General features: G+C 41.8%; 1 protein-coding gene across 1 annotated transcript in view; it reads left to right on the top strand.

The window, feature by feature from the left end:
- The window catches only part of LOC135507574 (rho GTPase-activating protein 10-like), a 67,619-nt gene extending 48,087 nt beyond the window's left edge, over window positions 1–19,532 (top strand). The window contains exons 18-23 of the mRNA XM_064927095.1: window positions 253–412; window positions 3,322–3,451; window positions 6,339–6,492; window positions 13,258–13,341; window positions 14,356–14,456; window positions 16,244–19,532. Coding sequence (XP_064783167.1) covers window positions 253–412; window positions 3,322–3,451; window positions 6,339–6,492; window positions 13,258–13,341; window positions 14,356–14,456; window positions 16,244–16,332 — 718 coding nt within the window. The 3' untranslated portion in view covers window positions 16,333–19,532. The remainder of the gene's footprint in view (window positions 1–252; window positions 413–3,321; window positions 3,452–6,338; window positions 6,493–13,257; window positions 13,342–14,355; window positions 14,457–16,243) is intronic.
- The last annotated feature ends 632 nt before the right edge of the window (window positions 19,533–20,164 follow it).

Below are 20,164 nucleotides of genomic sequence, written 5' to 3' on the forward strand. Positions count from 1 at the left end.
GACATAACAAGGTGGTAGCAACACCTTCCTTCCTTGGCAAACTGTCAGACAGACGTTAGTAAGCCGTCAGACGTGGAGTAATCAGATCTTCAAAGCGAATTAGAATTTTCCAGCTGAATTCTTCACAGTATACAGGCCTTCTAAAGTGTATGTATCTCCCTAAGGAAAACATTTTAAACATCAGGGAAAAGCACTCTAAATCCCTTGTCTATGAATTCATGAATTGTTATCCTCCCTGATCTCCCCATGCAGTGTGGCGGCCCACAGTAAGTTGAACCTGATGACGGTGGCCAACCTGGGTGTGGTGTTTGGTCCCACCCTGATGAGGCCCCAGGAGGATACTGTGGCTGCCATCATGGACCTCAAGTTCCAGAACATTGTGGTGGAGATCCTCATCGAGCAACACGAGAAGGTAACCGCTGGATTCTTCTCTTGAACGAAACCGACGTCCGAACGCACTCCTGAGCAGTGGTGAAATGTACTCAAGTAAAAACATAATTCTTTTCACCTTTTATTTAACCAGGTAGGCAAGTTGAGAACAAGTTCTCATTTTACAATTGCGACCTGGCCAAGATAAAGCAAAGCAGTCCGACACATACAACAACAGTTACACATGGAGTAAAACAAACATACAGTAGAAAAATAAGTCTATATACGGTGTGAGCAAATGAGGTGAGATAAAGGCAAGCAAAAAAAAAGGCTATGGTGGCGAAGTAAATACAATATAGCTAGTAAAACACTGGAATGGTAGATTTGCAGTGGAAGTATGTGCAAGGTAGTGATAGAAATGATGGGGTGCAAAGAGGCTTGATAAATACAATAGGGGAAGAGGTAGTTGTTTGGGCTAAATTATAGATGGACTATGTACAGGTGCAGTAATCTGTGAGCTGCTCTGACAGCTGGTGCTTGAAGCTAGTGAGGGAGAAGTGTTTCCTGTTTCAGATTTTTGTAGTGCGTTCCAATCATTTGCAGCAGAGAACTGGAAGGAGAGGCGGCCAAAGGAAGAATTGATTTTGGGGGTGACCAGAGATATACCTGCTACTTAAATAGTTTTTTGGGGTATCTGTACTTTACTATTGATATTTTTGACAACTTTTACTTCACTACATTCCTTAAGAAAATAATGTAGTTTTTACTCCATACATTTTCCCTGACACCCAAAAGTACTCGTTACATTTTGAAAGCTTAGCAGGACAGAAAAATGGTCCAATTCACGCACTTATCAAGAGAACATCCTTAGGTCATCCATACTCCCTCATCTGGCAGACTCACTAAACGCATGTTTGATTTGTAAATTGTCTGTTGGCGTGTGCTCCTGGCTATCCATCATTTGAAAAAAGAAAATGATGCATTCTGGTTTGCTTAATATAAGGAATTTGAATACTTAAGTTACTTTTGACACTTAAGTATATTTTAGCAATTACATTTACTTTTGATACTTAAGTATATTTAAAACCAAATACTTTTACTGAAGTAGTATTTTACAGGATGGCTTTTACTTGAGTCATTTTTAAGGCATCGTTACTTTTACTCAAGTATGACAATTGGGTACTTTTTCCACCACTGCTCCTGAGCTTGTCCCCCTGACCACAGTAACATCTATAGACCCATCCTCTATTGTTCCTCAAAGCTGCAACCAGAGGAAAGCTTGTCTTAAACGCACTGCTGAGACTTTTCTCCAGTGCTGGTAATGGGATTTTGAGGACATTGCCTAAAATGTCACTCAGAGCAATGTATAAGCATTTCCTCGTTTGTAATATTCTTCACATTTTATGAGTACAGTAAAACTTATTGAAATCCCTGTTTGTCTTTGACTAGGGCTCTAAGACGAATGAAACTGTAAAGCAGCTTATTGATAAGAAGCATTAAACAGTTTTTATCTATGTGTTTGACATAATGTAGAGATGATCACTTTGAGCTGACTACAGAACCTGGCTGACATATTCCATCTGCCCAGCAGTTGACGTACAAAGCAGGGATTCTCACTTTGCCCCTTTTTTGTGCTTAAAAACGATAGTATGTCATGGTACTCTGACATCTACAAGGGTACATGGAAGGTCCTTTGCCTAGCCTACAGGGTTTAAGTCCCATTTTGAGCCATGCTACAACAGAACTGTAATCTGCTTTTAATTAATGTAAATAGTCATCTGCCTACATCCTATAGAGGGGCTCAATTCCCAGAGCCAAAACAGAAAGGGTTGAGATTAGTATGTGATCTGTATTCTGGCCAGCTATAAGATGCCGAGTACACCTAAACTCCAAAACATGAATTGGCCATGGATTCCTTGTCAATTTTGAGCTCCTCTATTTCTAACAGTCCAAATAGAGAGCGCTCAACCTTCAATTAAAGTTTTGGTGAGGAGACACTTCCATATAAATAATGTTCCAGAACTTCACCAGGCACATTACAATTTGAATGAAGACTTGGTGTCAGAGCCAGAATGTAATACCATTGGATGCTTTAAGAAAAGTAAAGTGCTGAGCTGCGAGACGAGAGGTGAGGGAGTTTTGTAGCCAGACAGACAGACATTAGCTTTCCTCTCAGGCCCAGTGCCTCCCTCCTCTCCTCTCTCCCTCCCCCTCTCTCCTTCTTGCCAGACTGTTGATACCCCAGATGCTAGCAGACAGTATTTTACATTCACATCCATCTGCAGAGATTGCTGAAACTCTGCTGCTCTCAACCATATCAGATTTCTCTCACACTATCGTCGTTTTTCTTTTATTTCCTTTTACCTTGCTCTCTTCCCTCCCTCTGATCCTCTCTGCCTAATTTCTTTCAACTCCACATCCTGAAGTTAGTCTGTATGTCAACACATCCACTATGTAAGCCTCCTTCAGATCTACTGTCCGTCAGTGGGTCAGCAGCGCCTAGCCACCTCTGGCTCTTGTTCATTAGGCACTAAACGGCGCTAAAACCGAGCGTTTGTCCAATGAAAACGGTCATTTTTGTTTTCTATTGCAAAAAATGTTTTCTCTTGGGTGCTCTAATAAACACCGATACTGCTTTCAGCAGCTTCCTTATTTGTTAACCCTGATGTAAGTTGCAAATAAATCCAATGTGTTTTCCTAGTGCGCAATAAGTGAGCAAAGTGCATCTCAACTGTCCCTAGAGATACCCGTGCTGCTAGGCTAAAGTGCTTTACTATCGGACTTGTGTCAAAGATGTGAGCTCTTCAAAACACATTTTACTAAGGTCAAATGAGGACATGCCTCGGCTCAATATGCTCAGTCTTTGCTTTGAGGGAATAGTTAAATACATTTTGGTTATGCGCACACAGTATCCCCCGCCACTCACACACACGCTTACTCTTCTTGTTTCAGATCTTTGGAGATGTCCCAGGCGCGTCTTCCCCAGGGCTCTCCGCCCCCACCAGGCAGTCCAAGAAACTGTCGGTTCGACAGAACCGACCCCTTGCGGTCTATAACCCAAAGACCGTGGACCTGCAGACGGGTAAGAGACAGAGCCCTAACGTTACATCCTCAGCTAGGCTTGCTGAAATGTTGAGTTGGAATGAGGGACCCCTACTCTCATGACTCGGGTATTTGACTAAACGATCCCAGTAAAGGTTCCTGTACTATATGAAGCTGCTGTTGCACCTTTGTAAACCTGCACAATAGCTTTTATAGATCATCACTAATATAAAGGGGACAGCTGTACCAGGCCTCTCCTCCCACACTGCTCTACCAGGAGAGCCTGGTGACTTGACCTGCTGCCCTACTGTGAACCCCAGATCCCCAGCCCCCATCAGATCCTCCTCCTGGAACATGACCTAAAGGAGGCCGAATCTGCTTATCAGACTGACTCTCCTCCCTTCATATTGCTCCAGGCTTTTACCATTGGGGTATTTTAATACCTGGGATGAAAAATATTTAATCCTCTCTTTAACCATATTGTGTTCGGAGTCTGTGGATGATGTTTTTAAAGTGATGTCTAACTACCTGGCAGAGAACGTTTTAATTAAATGTATGTGTGGGCAAATATACCCAGTAGATATGGGCGACTACGCTGAAGGCTGCGTCCGCACCAGATTTTGTATCCATGGAAAACTGATAAGCCAAGGGCTTTTTTCTATGGTGCTGAAAATGGTTGAAGGAGAACTGAGGGCATCCATAGATTTGTCTATCATATTTACATATGCAACTTGTGTGTTTTAAAAGTTGAAATTAGTTAAACATTTGACGGACTACAATGGACCGTGAGGAAGGTATGTGTTTCTCAGCCATTTTCACACGTCTTTGTGTGGCCGTAGCTTCAGCCCCTTGAAAGGGAAGTGTATTAACACATTTGCAATGGGGCAACTGTCCAACAGATATTGGATTTCTGAGGACACGGCAGTTTGGAGTGCCATCATATTTTCCTGGATCAAATCATTCATGATCAAGTTTTGTTTTATACCTTACTCTATTTTCTCTCTGTGATGGACATCTTACATTTTTCCAAAACTCCGGTGAAGCGGAACATGTACTTTTAACAATATGTTGACACGTTAGTGAAAGATATGACTGCCAGGGTTGCCAGTTCAATCCTGTGTTTAGCTTTTAGCATTAGCTAGGGTTATATTTGTTAGTCATCAAATGGAAGACTACTTGAAATGTCAAATCCTAAACACTTGTTTGCTCTTTCTGTATGAAAGGTTTTGCTACAGTAGCTAGGTTTCCATCCAATTGGCGACAGATTTTCATGCGAATATTGTCACATCTGTATAAAATGGTGTGCACATTTTCCCACCCGACATGTTTCTATCAAACTGGCTCATTGTGCAGAGAAGGCTGTGCGTGGTTGACGTAGTGGACAAAAAAAATTGTTTTGCGGTTAAATTCAAATGTACCCCAAAAAAATGGTTTCCATTTGAATTTTCAACTCTACTGATGGTTTTGTCACAAACTGTTACGTTATACAGCAGATGTTCCTATTCTGGTCTTATGTACGCTCTAGCCAACAGCCCAGTGCGGATAGGCTAAAAGAGATTATTATGGATAAGAACAATTGTTTTGTTTTTTATTTGTCTAACAGCATTGATCATGTCAGCAGAATAATATATTTTTTTTTTTTTTTTGGAAAGAGCATCAATCTCATCACGTGCACTTTCACCACCCTGTGAAGTTCATCATAACTTATTTCATCTGTAGCCTAATAAACTGCATGCTTTTTCGTGTCAACGTATTGTTCGACTCCAAGTTTACTGTGATAGTTATTATATCAATATTTGCACATAAAGGTGTTTCCACCTCCCATTTTTTGCATAATTCATTTTACTGACACAAAGATGCCACCATGTCAAATGAACAAATTGTCTGCCAGCATTTATACAATTGTACCAGCATTTCCTGTTTCCATAAACCCGGTCGTGACCTGATTATTTTATTTTTTATGCGGAAGATAATTAATCCACAGAATGGCCCAGGCATTGTGGACAAAGCATATGTTACATTCTACAAGAAGTCTCTGGTTTTGATTATTTGCTTCTATTTGGGCTGTGTTTTCTAGTAAAGTAATGAAGTAGTTCTGAATAGCTCATTTGGATCGTGTCAACATGAGTTTTGTTTTGACTGCAATATCCTCTTGATAGATGCTTCTTCTTAACTCTATACAGCTGATGGTAGTGAATGTTTTTAATAATGGTAGAAGAGAACGGGTTTAACTGGTTCCAGAGGTTCTAAAACTCAGTCATCCATCTTGTGCTCAGTGCAACCAACAAAGCAACAGTTGCCTTTTCTCCGACAGCAAGAAGGCTTCTTGTAGTTGTGTGGACTTTGTTTTGATACAATTGAGGCTATATGTTATATATGGATGTTTCATATCAGTGTCATCTGATCTATAAGGCCAATTGTATACGGGCCGAAAAGCTACAGTATTTCATGAACGGCCCTTTTATGATCATGATTGTCTTCGACAGAATCTGCAAACACTTTCTCGCACAGCGCTGTCAGCCATTTGCTTTTAGTGGAGTACGTGGGGACCCTGCCTGAACATCACTCCTTTAATATAGACTCCCATAATCCAGAATGACCGCCCAGTTGCTTTGATCGGAGTGGTGGGAAAGGAAACTACACACTTCCAAATTTAAACAAGCAACTTCCTTTTTTAACTTTTAGTTGCTGCTTAGGATCGTCTGTCCCTCAGTTTTAAAAACAGGAACTAAGAGTTGTACTTGGCCTGGAACCTCCTAGCGTCCCTTAGTCATGGTGATCTCCTGGTTGTCCACTGCCACATTCAGCTGCTGTAGCGGCACAGGGTCATCCACAGAGCCATGTTTAGCCTTGTTCCCCTAAATAAAGGACAAAGACTTTCTCGTCCAACAATTTGCTCTCAATGACTAACAGTCTTCTCCTCTCAGTGTTACCGACGTCACCTGATGTCTGTTCCAACTCGGATGAGGCGTCGCTCGGCAGCAACGAGTCGGTGTCGTCCCAGTCGACTGCCTCGGGGACGCCTCCGGAGAAGGCCAACCATGCTTCCCTTCTCGCCAGCCTCAGCACAGACAGCCCAGGGTAAGTGGGTCTACATGGAGAAATGCCTGCGGTTAACCTCAGCATCAGTCTCTTCAGATATTCTGGCAACTTCAGTTGCAAGTAATGTATCCTGATTGGTGTCACTATAGGATCAGCCATCATTACAGCTCTCCATGGCAAAAGAGAAGCCTGCATTTTACCCTAACCTCTTTAAAATGCTGTATCTAATACAGGCTACCAACTCTCCTGAAATAGTCATTCATTCTTAATCACTCTAGTTAAACTTCTTCTGCATACCTAACTTTCCCCCAAGTCACCCCCCCTACTACCATCCACAGTAAGATCTGTAGCCGTCTGGCTTCACCCTCTCAAACTCAGACAGTCTGGAAGAGCTGACGTGTTGCAGTGGGATTGAAAGTTGTTTTCTCTACTCTACACTTAGTCACTGACGGGGACATTTTGGTGTTGCTGGCTCCATTCATACATCAAACCTTCATATCTCTTTAATTGAAACTCTATCTCTGTCTCTGAGAAACTCTTTGAGCTGAATATATCGCTAGTGTCATAACCTGCCCAAGAAAATATGAATTTTATTTGTTTTTTTATTATGTGGCACAGGAAGTAAATTGATGCCCAATTCCTCCTGTCTACCCCTTCCCAGTCTCCATGTACATATGCATGTCTCTCAATTTCCTTGCTTTCTCACTGCTCTCCTCGCGCTCGCTTTCCTCGCTCTCTTCGCGCTCGCTCGCTCGCTCTCCCCTGCTCGCTCTCTTCCCCCTCTATCCAACCCTTCTCTGAAGTCCTTGGTTTCCTTTAGTTGTCTCCAGCCCACAGCTTGCCTTGAATGCTGATGCGAGAGCTAATAATAATATTGGGTTAGACTGCAGATGTTGGGCTGCTCTTTGTCTCTGCAGTGTCTCATGTCTGCAGATTCACCTTGTGAAATAAACTTTATTTCTCCGATTCCCTCTACCCCTCGCCCACTTTCCCTCCCTTTCTCTCTCTCTGAGATGCTCAGTGTAATGAGTTCTCACAAGACACACGAGCTGTAAAACAACAAAATTAGCACATACTTAACTGAGGAGAAAAATATGATTTCTCTTTGGTTTTCAACGTGTATGTGTGTCTCTCGCTCTGTGTCGCACCTCTAGCCTTGGCTCCAAGTCGCCATGGTAGACAGACGGCGCTACAGAGGGTTACATAACCAAGACTCGTTTTTTTCCATGTTTTCCCACTTCGTGGCTTTGCCTCTCCTCCAGTGGAACGGAAGGAGTGACCGGGAGGGGGTCGTGAATATCGCCATTATTTGTTTGGGAGACAGGTGGCGGTGCGTCAGCCGTGTAAATCGTATTGGCTTTGGGAGATATTCTAGTTCCCTCTTATAGCTCAGCTCTGACCTTTATGAAGACTGCCGTGTGTGAGAGCATGGCAGGGAGCACCTTTCTGGCAGAGGCCACGGCACCGTTACTTGCCACCAAAAAAGGCGTGGGAGGTGGAATGTGTGTGTACAGTAGGTAGCTTGTTTTCAGATCAATTTGTGCTGCCTTGGCAATTCCTGTTTAGCTTGACGGTGACATTGACCATAGGAGTTGCCAAAACGGCACAAACAGATCTGGGACCAGGCTAGAATAACTACCAGCCTCAACACTGGAACGTGAAGTCACTGTGATGTGGTGCTTACTGCTCAATATCTGGAATTGTACCTAATTAGTACATCTGTTAAGCTTTTACCTGGAAAAAAATGACATTTTATACACAAGTTCAACTACAACTCTCTACATCAGACACTATTTTCTGTAGAGTGATTTATCATCTCTGCCAACTTCAGTATCTCACCCGCCCCCACGCAAATTAACTATCTGGATCTCCACGTGGCAGTCATTTCCAGACCTGGAGAGTGAGACTGTAATTTTGCCTCTTCTCCTCTTCCTCCCCATCCCTCTCTGTTGGTGGACAACTGTGGACAATAGAACAGGGTTTCCTGTCCACCCAGATTGAAGGCAGTTGTTTTTTGGTGCTTACCAGCTCAAATCTAATGTATTTGTCACATACGTGTGTTTAGCAGATGTTATTGTGGGTGTAGTGAAATGCTTGTGCTTCTAGCTCCGACAGTGCAGTAATATATCTAACAGTTTCACAACATGTACCCAAAATACACATCTAAGTAAGGGATGGATTAAGAATATATACATATGTCAGAGCGGCAGCATTGGACTGAGTGATATAGAATACAGTATATACAAATGAGATGGGTGATGCAATATTTACACACAACTATACTATTCTAAGGTATCTTAGTCACTTTAGAGTACAGTTTATACATATGAGACCCTGCCCACCACTCCTCCAGTAATCAGTGATGTTAGCCCAGAAAGAGGAGCAGTAGAAAGTCCCCCATTGGCAGACCCTACCAGGCCTGGAGGCTGTGGGCTTGAATTCCTTTCGTGCCATACGATAATGGGAACCAGCAGTGCACCTCTTTTGTACGGTGACTGCCCCCATAGCCACACGATTATAAAACTAGTGGGAGCTGAACTGGTGACTGGAGGGCTGCTAGTGTGTGATCCCAGGTATCATCTCCTGTCCTGCTCTGTGCCCTTGGGCAAAGGCACTTAATGCCAAAACTGCTCTTGATTCAGGGGCACTGCTCTGCTCTCAATCCAGAGGCACTGCTCTGTGGCTTACTGTGTGCTTCTTAACGTGCCTGTTTTATTTGTGGGGGGTTTAGATGGGCAGTTGGATGAATTTCAGTTTTTCACAATGGACACAGAATAACTAGGCTTGAGTTGGGGCATGAACTCTACAAGGTGTCGAAAGTGTTCCACAGGGATGCTGGCCCATGTTTACTCCAATGCTTCCCACAGTTGTGTTGACTGGATGTCCTTTGGGTGGTAGGTCATTATTGATACACACGGGAAACGGTTGAGCATGAAAAACCCAGTAGTGTTTCAGTTCCTGACACTCAAACTGGTGCGCCAGGCACATACTACCATACCCCCTCTGGACAGTTGAGCTAACATAGGCTAATGCGATTAGCATGATGTTGTAAGTTTTAAAAAATTCCCCAGGACATAGACATATCTGATATGGGCAGAAAGCTGCACTGTCCAATTTACAGTAGCTATTTCAGTGAAAGAATACAATGATATTGTTTGAGGAGAGTGCACAGTTATGAACTTAAAGTTATTAATAACCAAATTAGGCACATTTGGGCAGTCATGATACATTTTGAAGAAATATGCAGTGGTTCATTGGATCAGTCTAAAACTTTGTTTGTACATTGCTGCCATCTAGTGGACAAAACCAAAATTTTGCCTGGGCTGGAATAATACGTTATAGCCTTTCTCTTGCATTTCAAAGATGATGGTACAAAAATCACTTTTTTCCTTCTTTGTATTATCTTTTACCAGATCTAATTTGTTATTCTCCTACATCCATTTCACATTTCCACAACCTTAAGTGGGTTCTTTCAAATGGTATGAAGAATATGCATATCCTTGCATTAGGTCCTTAGCTACAGGTAGTTAGATTTGGGTATGTCATGATCATAGCTTTTACCTGGTCAGTCTGTCATGGAAAGAGCAAGTGGAAAGAGCAGGTGTTCCTAATGTATTGTAAGTTCAGTGTATTGAATCATATTTCAATAGGAAACACATTTTGTAGATCAAAAACAACCAATGTGTAATTCGAGGCTCTGATATATTGGTTAACGAGACACCAAAAAATATTTTCCTGTCTGACTTAGTTGTAATTTGTTTTTGGATAAATCCATTTTCCACTGTTCATTTAACAGGTTTCTAGGGAGACCATGTTGAATACTTTCCCAACCATTTTATCCTGTAATCATTTCAGTATCTAGTTACTTGACATGTCTGTTCCAGATCTTAATAATTGCCATTTCGTTATTAGCCTTCACTTGTGTAGTAAAGTCATGACTTTTGTGACTGAATATTTCGATTTGAGTCTGATTTGATTCTGTTCGTTTTTGTGTGTGGTGAGAAGTGGGTGAAGTGACAGTGCTGCTGTTGGCTCAGGCAGAGGGCCAGGCAGACAGTGTGCTGTGAGGACGGAGACTGAGGTTAATGAGTGGATTTGCTGCAGCGCTCCGTCCCCGTGGAGCAGCTGAGACACCAGTGGTCCCTCTCCACACACACACTGCAGAGCTATAAATCACCCACACCATCCGGCATCCACTGCACTGACTGCACCTGATGGAGGGAGAGGTTGGAGAGGGGGGACGGATAGATGAAGGAGAGACGCCATGTCTGCACTTGAGTTAATACAGTTTTTGTATTCTGATCGTGGAATTCTGAACACGTTATGCATCTACACCTACATTTTAAGTGTCTACCGTGGCCACAGTGTGTCCAGATTCCTTTTTCCTGCTATATTCAAATGCCAGTATGCATTCTACAAACCTTGGAATAGGCTAAATATGGTAACACAACAACAACTTGATGGCAGTAGCTAACTACTGTAGCTAACTAGCCAGCTAACCTCAATAGCAAGCTAGCAACAAAGCTAAATGGATTGCAAACAGGTTAGACAAACTATTTTTTTGTTTAGTGAAAGTTATTCAAAATGTAGGCTAGCATTTGAGTCCAGAAAACACATTCTTCACACGCTAGGAATGTATTTCCTCTAACTTTATAATGAAAGGGTGACTCTGTCCCAAAACACGTTTTCTGGAGACTCGTGGGAGGAGTGCTGATGACGTGATTGTGTCCAGACTGAGGAGAAATCCACACACAATGCAGCCCTGACCACCTCCTGAAGTAGTCAGACAGATCTGAACACAATCACACCACAAAGCCACTTTTGTGTATCTTGGCCCGTCTATTCAATGCAATCTTCGTATTCTGATAGCAGAAGTCATGGCCAGAGAGAGGTATGGACTATGTTCCCTCATTCCCATCCCACCTGTAACCCCTGCCCCCCAAGCCCTCCCAAGCTGCTCGCTCTAATTGTATTTGTGTCTCTATGGGAGCAGCGGCTAGAAGCAATTTACTCATTGCGCTGTATTAGCATGGGCCCCAGGCAGGGAAGGAGGGAGGGCGGCTTGACGCTGGCTGTCCCTCTCAGCCCCTCTGTGCCCTGGCTGACCCTGCTCTGTCTCTGGAGGTTAAAGTAGGACGAGACTTGACGCAGAGAGCATAAAAGAGCGCAGACGCACTCTGCCCCGTCCGTCCTCCTGCTTTAGCGTATGGTACAAGACATCTTTACTAGTAATGGTTAATAGGATTGGTATAGCTGTTTTAGGGTGAATGGTCATGTCTATAGGTTGTCTCCACTTATATCCATTTGGTGAACAGATGTTATGGGCTGTGACCTCCCCAGGTAGTTTATAGAGGACAGTTGAATTAGTGGGGAAGTGGAGGCTTTACTGTTAAGGGAATTGTTTTCCCCTCCAGTTACACTGTTCAGGCTAAAGGACCTCTGGTAATGGTTCTCTAGAACATTCTCTAACTTTCTAAGTTGGTGATACTGTTTTTGTTTTTTTGTCTGTCCTGAGAACAGTGGAAGTTGTTCCTAGGGGGAAAATACAATTTATGGCTCTAAAGAAGAATGGGTCAATCGCATGTACTTTTATACCATTGGACTAATCCATACTTCAAATATCAGTAAAACAAGTGGTTAAAATGTAGGACATTGATTTTCAAGAATATTCAAGCAATGCTTCATAAGGACAGCTGTGAACTTTGGCAGATTTGTAATAATTATGCACCTAATCTCAATGTTTTATTCACAGGGGGTTGTGCCGCTCGTCTCTTTGTTCCTCTCTCTCTGTGTATGTGTTCCTCTGTCTAAAATTTGCTCTCCCTGGCATTCTGCAATCAGCATGTTAAAGGCTGTTGAGTTGCCCTGAGATGGTGTGGTGGTCATACACCCCCCCCCCCTGTATTATTATCAAAAACATCCCGTGTTAATTCAGCCACAATATGAGACTTTTTTTGTTTTGTTTTTTTAGATCTGATGAATTGTCAATAGTTTTTTGTGATGACCCTTGATTGGGTGCCCTGCTGTGCTTCACAAAGGGCCAAATCTCTCCTTTTTGTTTTGTTCTTTCCTTTTTGAAACACTCCACTGATTTTGGCCTTTAAAAAAAAAAATATCTCACATAAATGAACTTGTGTAGAATTTTCTAAATGTGCCCTTCACTACAGAATTGTTTTTACAAAAACTGTACAAACAAAGGTAATTAGAACAAAACCTGTGAGTTTCTGTAAGCCTTGCCAAGGCTGTGTAGATTCTGGAGGTGGAATATTAATTGGCTGTGTGCGAAAGTAGCTAGCTGTTAAGTGTGGTGCTCTTCCCAGCCTCTTCTCTCTGCCACACACTGTCCCCTGCTGAAATCCCTTTGGCTTCCCCCCCACAGCTCAAGGGCACTAGCCATTAAAACCTCACTCTACTTCTCACTCCCGACAATTGCTAATGATTTCAGTGTAAATTATAGCAGTCGTTTTGAGATGGCTGTGTACTTTTTTTATGTTTGACTACAGGGAATTAAGCATGTTTAACTTAAACAACTTGAAATATGCGTTTGAGAAGGGAATTCACTTTTCAACTTAACGATAGCGGTCACCTAGACCTTCTCACTGCAGTAAAATACAGATGGGAGGACATTAACCATTCAGTCAAACATGCTGCAACAATCTGAGTTCATAGGCTTCACGCTGGCCAGGGAAAAGACTAAGACCCACTACTGGGTGAATGACCACTGTCCGGTGTCATTGGGATGGTACTGTAGGTATTTGGTATCTGGTTGTAGACGTTTGACCCTCTGTTCCCTCTTGACTGCAGGGCCTGCATCGCTGTAGCAGCCTCGTGGCTCAACTCTGGAGCCCTGACCAAAGCCAGTTCTGATGGGGACAAGACAGTGGATGGGTAAGCACGCGCGCACACACAGGTATTTGAATGGACTCTGTTGGAACTCTGTAGACATGAAGCCCATAGTTGGGCTACCTACCAGACAATGATTAATTCAAGCTTTCAAATTATGCTGAGGAAATTGCACATGGCCAAGTCGTTATGGGCAATCCATTATGTTATTTAATATATACAAAAGGCCTGTTCCTCCAGATGCAGTAAGAATACCTTCTATTCAAAAGAACAAATCCCAAAGTGCAGGTGAAGATTGTTGCGGTGACAACTCGGCATCCGCAAAAGTTTTTCAGTTTGAATAGATATGTTTTGCTCTCCAATGTTGTTGTTGCAGAGTGTAGGTATATGAAATATTTATCAGGGTATGAGGTATTGAAGGCTGAGTTTTCGACATAGTTCTCAACTGGCAGCAGGCATTACTATTTGCAAAGGGGGCACAACAACAACAAAAACCTTGCCGAATAAACACGTTGTTTTGTCAAGGCCAGAAAAGCATCTTCTCTAACCTTTGTAAGGCTATGCATGCATATGACGTCTTAGACAACCCTTTTACCTCACATTCACTTTAAGAATGTAGCCTCAGTGTCTAGGTCTGTAACCACTACGGGTAGAATTTTTCATAAAACAGTGCCAGGAGAGGAACTCAGGAATTCCATTCGGATGTTCTGTGTGTGTAGAAACCTGCTTTAGAATTGCCCTGCTCTTTATCTCAGTAGAACCATAATGGGTGTCTATCGCTGTGGCCTGGTGCATGCCTGCAGTCTGAGATGCATCCACACTGACCCTGTGTCTCAGAGGGGGACGGTGGTGTGTGGACTCGCTCGCCAGGTTCAGATAGCGGCCAGACAACAGTCCTCTTGGTTCGCGCCAGCCCCTGAGATACCCATAGTCCTTCTGCTCATTTTCTCCCTGCTGTTTCAGTACAGATCACCTAGCCTAGATTGAACCGTGGAGTAATCCTCTGATCTCCCTCTCTCCCAAAGCCCCACCAGCTCACTGATTGTCTTCATTTTTCAGTGTCACCGGTGGCGGCGGCAAGAGAGCCATGGCGGTGTACCCGTGCGAGGCCGAGCACGAATCTGAGTTATCCTTCCAGGTCGGAGCAATATTCAGCGCCGGTAAGTGTTATCGCTCCGACAACTGTCGCTCACTCAAATCTCAAAGAACCGCCGGGCATATTGGATTCCGTGAGGGAACCAGTAACAGGACAGCCCAATCTGATCTTGAATCAGACTGAGTGATGGATAGAGGGAGAGAGGAGAGGTCGTGACTCTCCAGTCCATCTGAAAGGGGACTTGACAGAGCTCTAGTCAGTCAAGGGAAATGGTCTTGATATGAGTCTTTACAACAAGAGGATATGTAATTGTTGTTGATAAGATGCGTCCGTGGCTGGGTATTACCAGTCAATTATCATTGAGGGCTTACTCAAGTATGCATATGGGCTGGGGTTCCTGAAGATGCAAGACACTTGCCTAGCTACCCATCCATAGGCCTCTTGCCAAACGATGAGTCTGGATATTTGCCATATGATTTCTAGAATGCGAACACATTCTGACAGTTCTGATTGGTCCCAGAAACTGATGGGTTGGGCCAGAGCCAGCCTCCATGATGACTTTATCAACTTTGATTTGTTAGAGATGATTGAATCGCTGATTCAATTTGTTTTGTACAACTCCCCTCAATGACTTCTAGGATGTCAGATTCAGACTGAATGTATATAGCAATTTAATAGAGCAGAGGAATTAAATTCATGGTGAGTGGTCAGGCAAGCGAGACACTCTACTAATAAAATATTATCTGGTATGGGGTTGTTTTCCAATTGAGTTTAACTGAGGTGTTTGAGATTGTAACTCAGACGGAAAATATAACATGTACACCCTCGAACCAAAAATATTTGAAAAATATGATTCACTGTCTCATATTGAGAATCCAACTATCTCAAAGCCACAGTCAATTGGCAGTGCATGGCTCGACAAATGAAAGAACCCTTGTCAAAAGAAGTGTTACAGTATGAGGGCAAATATGGCCAAACGCTTAACTAGAGACCTATATTGGCTTGCGCATACCTAACCAAACATGGTCTCAACCTATTATCAATAATAGTTTTAATAATGGCACAGCTTTTTTTAATATCATCTTGAGTTTTCCATCTCATAAGAAATAGTATCACATTAAATATACACCACAAGCAAGGGAGCCAAATATCACGTAGTATAAACATTTTAGAGAGATGGGTTAGAAAATACTAAAGTTATGCATCAAGATATCTCAGCCCATTTCACTTTAGTCAAATATACAGAGTTTGGGTAGGAATCCATTGGTGCTGTATTTTGCTGCCAATTTACTTCCGACTATCATTATCGACTATCATTATCTCATATTCAGTCTGAAGATGGTCCGGCACCATGGGAAGACCAACTTAAAAACGTTTTCAAACATTTTGCAATGCAGAACTGAAATGAATAATTCTGATTGAAGTCCCTCTCTGTATGTCTGTTTTAATCCATTTAGTGCCAAATGAACATGTCCCTGTTATCTGAAAAGCTTATCTGTGCCAAACACAGCCTACAATGATACCCTCTTGAGTCATTCTCCCAGCAAATGGGGTACATTACCTGAATGGACAAAATGAGGATGACATGGCCCATCACTTTCCGTAATTGCTGAGTATTTCCAGAGCACAGAAAGTTTTTTTAATTTTTATTTCCACCACAATTTCATTGTTTGCTGAGATGATGGTTGTTTATATACTCTATCTATGCCGACTATAAAAAGTCAACCATAAAGTTCTGAGCAAAATTCTCTCTCACTGACACAGCCATCTGTGTTTTCTAACACTGATGAAATGCAGTGTGTTTACTCCTATCTCACCCTGTCTCCTGGTACCTTCTGTTCCCATCTGCAGTGGCACCTTCCAGGGAACCTGGCTGGCTGGAAGGAGAGCTGGAGGGGAAGAAAGGCCTCATCCCTGAAAACTATGTGGAGATGCTGTAGTCCAGAACCTTAGCCTGTATACTCTGTGGAAGACTAGCCTTGTCCCAGAGCTGTTTGTGCCGTATACCTCTATGGTCATAGTCATTACCAAACTGTGGAAGTTTGCTATACAGCAAAACATTGTTGGGAAGACCGCACAAACATATCTTGGATCAGGCTAGTGGAAGAGGGGTCTCGTCATCCCTGACAATCTACGTCTAGATGCTGTATGCCAAACCCAAGGGTCGCCTGGCCTGCTCCCATCTATGGCTGTATCTCGCCCAACTGTCACCTTATACATGGTATCCATGAAGTCGATGATGACACACTCCCATTCTCAAATTCATACTTTTTCTTATGCCTTCAACTCTCACGTTCCCTGCCCGGCGACTACTATGCGTTCATCAACACGTTCATTAACTTTAATGCAGAATAATAATAATAAAAAAATTAAAATAAATATCCCCCAGCAATGATGTACAATCCATTATCTTGGATATAGGAAAGCAAGAAACATTTTAAGGTGCCTTACAACACCAAGACAGTTGACGTGTATTTACTGAACGGGTATGTTTGGAAAATGCTAAAGAGTTGTGTTCCGTGAAGAATGTCTGAAATACTCTTCAAGAGGTGCTTTGGTATATTGTGATTTATTTAATTGGCACATTGATTGCATTTTTTCTTTTTACCACAATATTAGCTCTTCTTTTTTTTCATTGTTTTTTTCAAAGTATGGTATCCACCGTTGTGACAGATTGTACACTGACATGACATAGAGGCAGTCATATTGGAATGGTTCTCCTTCGATCAAACCATAGAAATATAATTGTATTTCTATGGTTCAGACACTCTTCCTCTGCATACTTGTTGACCTAGCCATTCAATGATGTCTGAGCTTAGATTAGCTATCGGATCGTTTCCACTTCAAAAAGCACAAGGAGGATTTTGACACCCACCATCTCAGATTGTGCTGAAATCGTTTCTGTAGTTACAGATAAGATTAGCATTCCTGAAACATAATTTGATCTCTAAGAATTTAAGCTAATTGATTGCACCCATATTGGCTATTTAAAATAATAGGATTGAAATAATCTTCAATAAATATAGTAACATTTGACCATAATTCTTCCTACCAATGAGTAAGACATGAGGAATCCAATAGCCACCCAAACCCCTCACACTCCTCCACAATTGCACCCCACAACCAGTATACAGTATCAGTTCTGTCTAGAAAGTAGTATGGAGTTGCGGCTTGGAGTGTTGCTTCTTCATCCTATAATGTATTTCCTGTGAATCTGGTGGGGGGGGTTCCCCCTGTTCAGAGAAATTAGCTATTTTGAAGTCGCTGGCATTACCATAAATTAGTGAGTACCAGGTTTTTCCTACTATATGCCGCTGTTCCTGCTACTGCCACACCCTTTTATCCATGTTGCTGGTCTCTTGTGTTTATTACATGGGTCACACCTTTTGTGACCCTTGTACCAAACATGGGTCACAAAATTGCCATGCTTTGCAACTTTGGGTAGAAAAACCAATAGCTTTTGCTCATGATGAAACTAAATTGTGGCCATCCTCATAATTCAAGCCAGTCCTCCATGAAAGCAATTCAGGTTGTCCTTCTCTTCGGCATAATCTGTGTCCAGGAAACAGCCCCTCTGTGTGGTTTGTTCCCTTTAAAAAAAGGTCTGGATTAGTTTGACCATTCCTGGTGAATAAACAAACCATTAGGCTACAGCAGTTCTAATGGGTTCAATGGGAAAAGTCCCAAACACACACTGTATAGTATTTTGCAATGGTGTTGGGTTTAATGTTACAGGTTGCTAATCACACAACATATATATTCAAATAATTATATTTAAAAATGTACGACTGCCATGCAATAGTTTATGATTTTATTATTTTGTTAGGGTTTTTGTCACATTTTAATCACGAGCCCATTTCTTCAGAGTTTTGGGCTTGTAGGAAAAGTTATCATGAGAATTGCACCATAGGTGTTGCCCACTCAGCTGCCATTTGTTGGGTTGAATCATTAGGCTGCTAAGACAGACGAACTGAATTGCTTTCATAGATGACTGTCTTGACTTGTGAGGATGACCACACAATGTAGCAAAAGCTATTGGTTTTCTACCCAAAGTTGCAAAGAAACTTGTAATCTGTTTTAATAAACACGAGACCATTAACATTTACAGAGGGATGTGTCAGTAGTAGGAACAGCAACATCAAGTTGACAACCTGGTACTTTTAGACTAATATTTGGTAAATAATGCAATTGATTTCAAATGGCAAATTTCTCTGAACGGGGGGGGGGGGTGAAACACCTGATTCAGAGGGACTACATTACAAGCCGCAGCTCCATACTACTTGTTAGACAGAACTGATGCGGTATACTGACCATTGGGGTGGGATTGGTGTGGGGGTCCTTGGGTGGCGTTTGATAGGAAAACCTTTGGTCCAAGTAAGATGTTGGGTACTATATTTATTGAATATTATGTGAATCCTGTAAATTACAAGGGCCAATTTGGGTGCAATCAATTAGCTTCATTTCTCAAATAAAATGTCAAGAAAATTATGTTGCAGGAATGGAAATCTTATGTTTCAAAATACAGATGGCTTGCTGAAATGACATGGAATGAGTATCTAAAGTTCTAATCAATTCTTTAGGTGTGACCATGTTCATCGCAGTTATGTGTGGGAATGTGCAAAACAGTGGGGTTTTATTGAAAACTGGTTTTATAGATCCAAATTTGACGGTCAATCTTTCTGAACAGAATTTACAAAAATTAGATGACGTTCACATCTAATTTTTTTCATTCTGTACCAAATTGACAAAATATTTTATTACCACGACCACAAATGCAGTATTTTCCAAATCGTATTGTCTATGGCTGTGTATATAGTTATTTTAAAAGGCCACACAAAATGCCAAGTATATTCTATTCCAAAAGCCCTTTTTTTTAAGTGGTCAACTGAATTAAAGTTTAGTGGTTTCATTTGGAGTGGTTTTTAGAATTGTAAGTGTACTAAACGCATCACAATACTTTTATTCTATTGCCGTTCAAAAAAGCCAGTTTCATTTTTCTAAGAGCTTTTGTTCTCTCATTTTGCATTGCAGTAATTTAAGACTGATTCATGACATGTCTGAAGGTCTTGGCATCCATTTCAATTTTGTAACATTGGATGTCCTCTTGATCAATGTTAAATAAAGACATTTTTATTCTTTACCCAATTATGTATTCTTCTGATAACTGGAGAGTAGATGGACACTGAAGACTGAAATGGTCTTTCCAAAAGAATATTTGATATAAAGTAAAATGGCAACTCCACTGAATCTTTTCAAAGAAGTTTGTTGGACTGTCAGGACTTTCTGTGGAAGAACAATTGAATAGAATATATATCAAAGGTTATCATTTTTAAGAAATGGACATCTTTGGCTACTGCAGTTTTTAATGAAACAACCTCTACCTGCTTGTTCTAGCGGTACAAATTAACAGTATCTGTATTTTTAAGTACATTGAAATCATTTGAAGTCTTACTGAATGTTTCCTTTCTACTTATTGAGTCATTGGATATTCAGTAGACATTTTTCTATAGACACTGCAGAGATTTTTCATCACTGATTCAGACTGCTACATCCGACTGTCTGCAGTCGAGTTGGTCTTCCACTTTATAATGGAGGCCTACTTAAATTTGCATTATACATTAGGATAGACCGACAAAGCTAGTCTGTACGAGCTGTACGACTACAGTATTTTCCGAAGGACCATAGGCTGTATCAACAGGCCACGTGATGTCTCTATCTAACCTCAATCATCCACTCACATGTGAAAATCCTTGGGATTTCATCTGGCGTAAT

The sequence above is a fragment of the Oncorhynchus masou genome, chromosome 21 (assembly GCF_036934945.1).
Source record: "Oncorhynchus masou masou isolate Uvic2021 chromosome 21, UVic_Omas_1.1, whole genome shotgun sequence".
In the NCBI taxonomy this organism is placed as follows: Eukaryota; Metazoa; Chordata; class Actinopteri; order Salmoniformes; family Salmonidae; genus Oncorhynchus; species Oncorhynchus masou.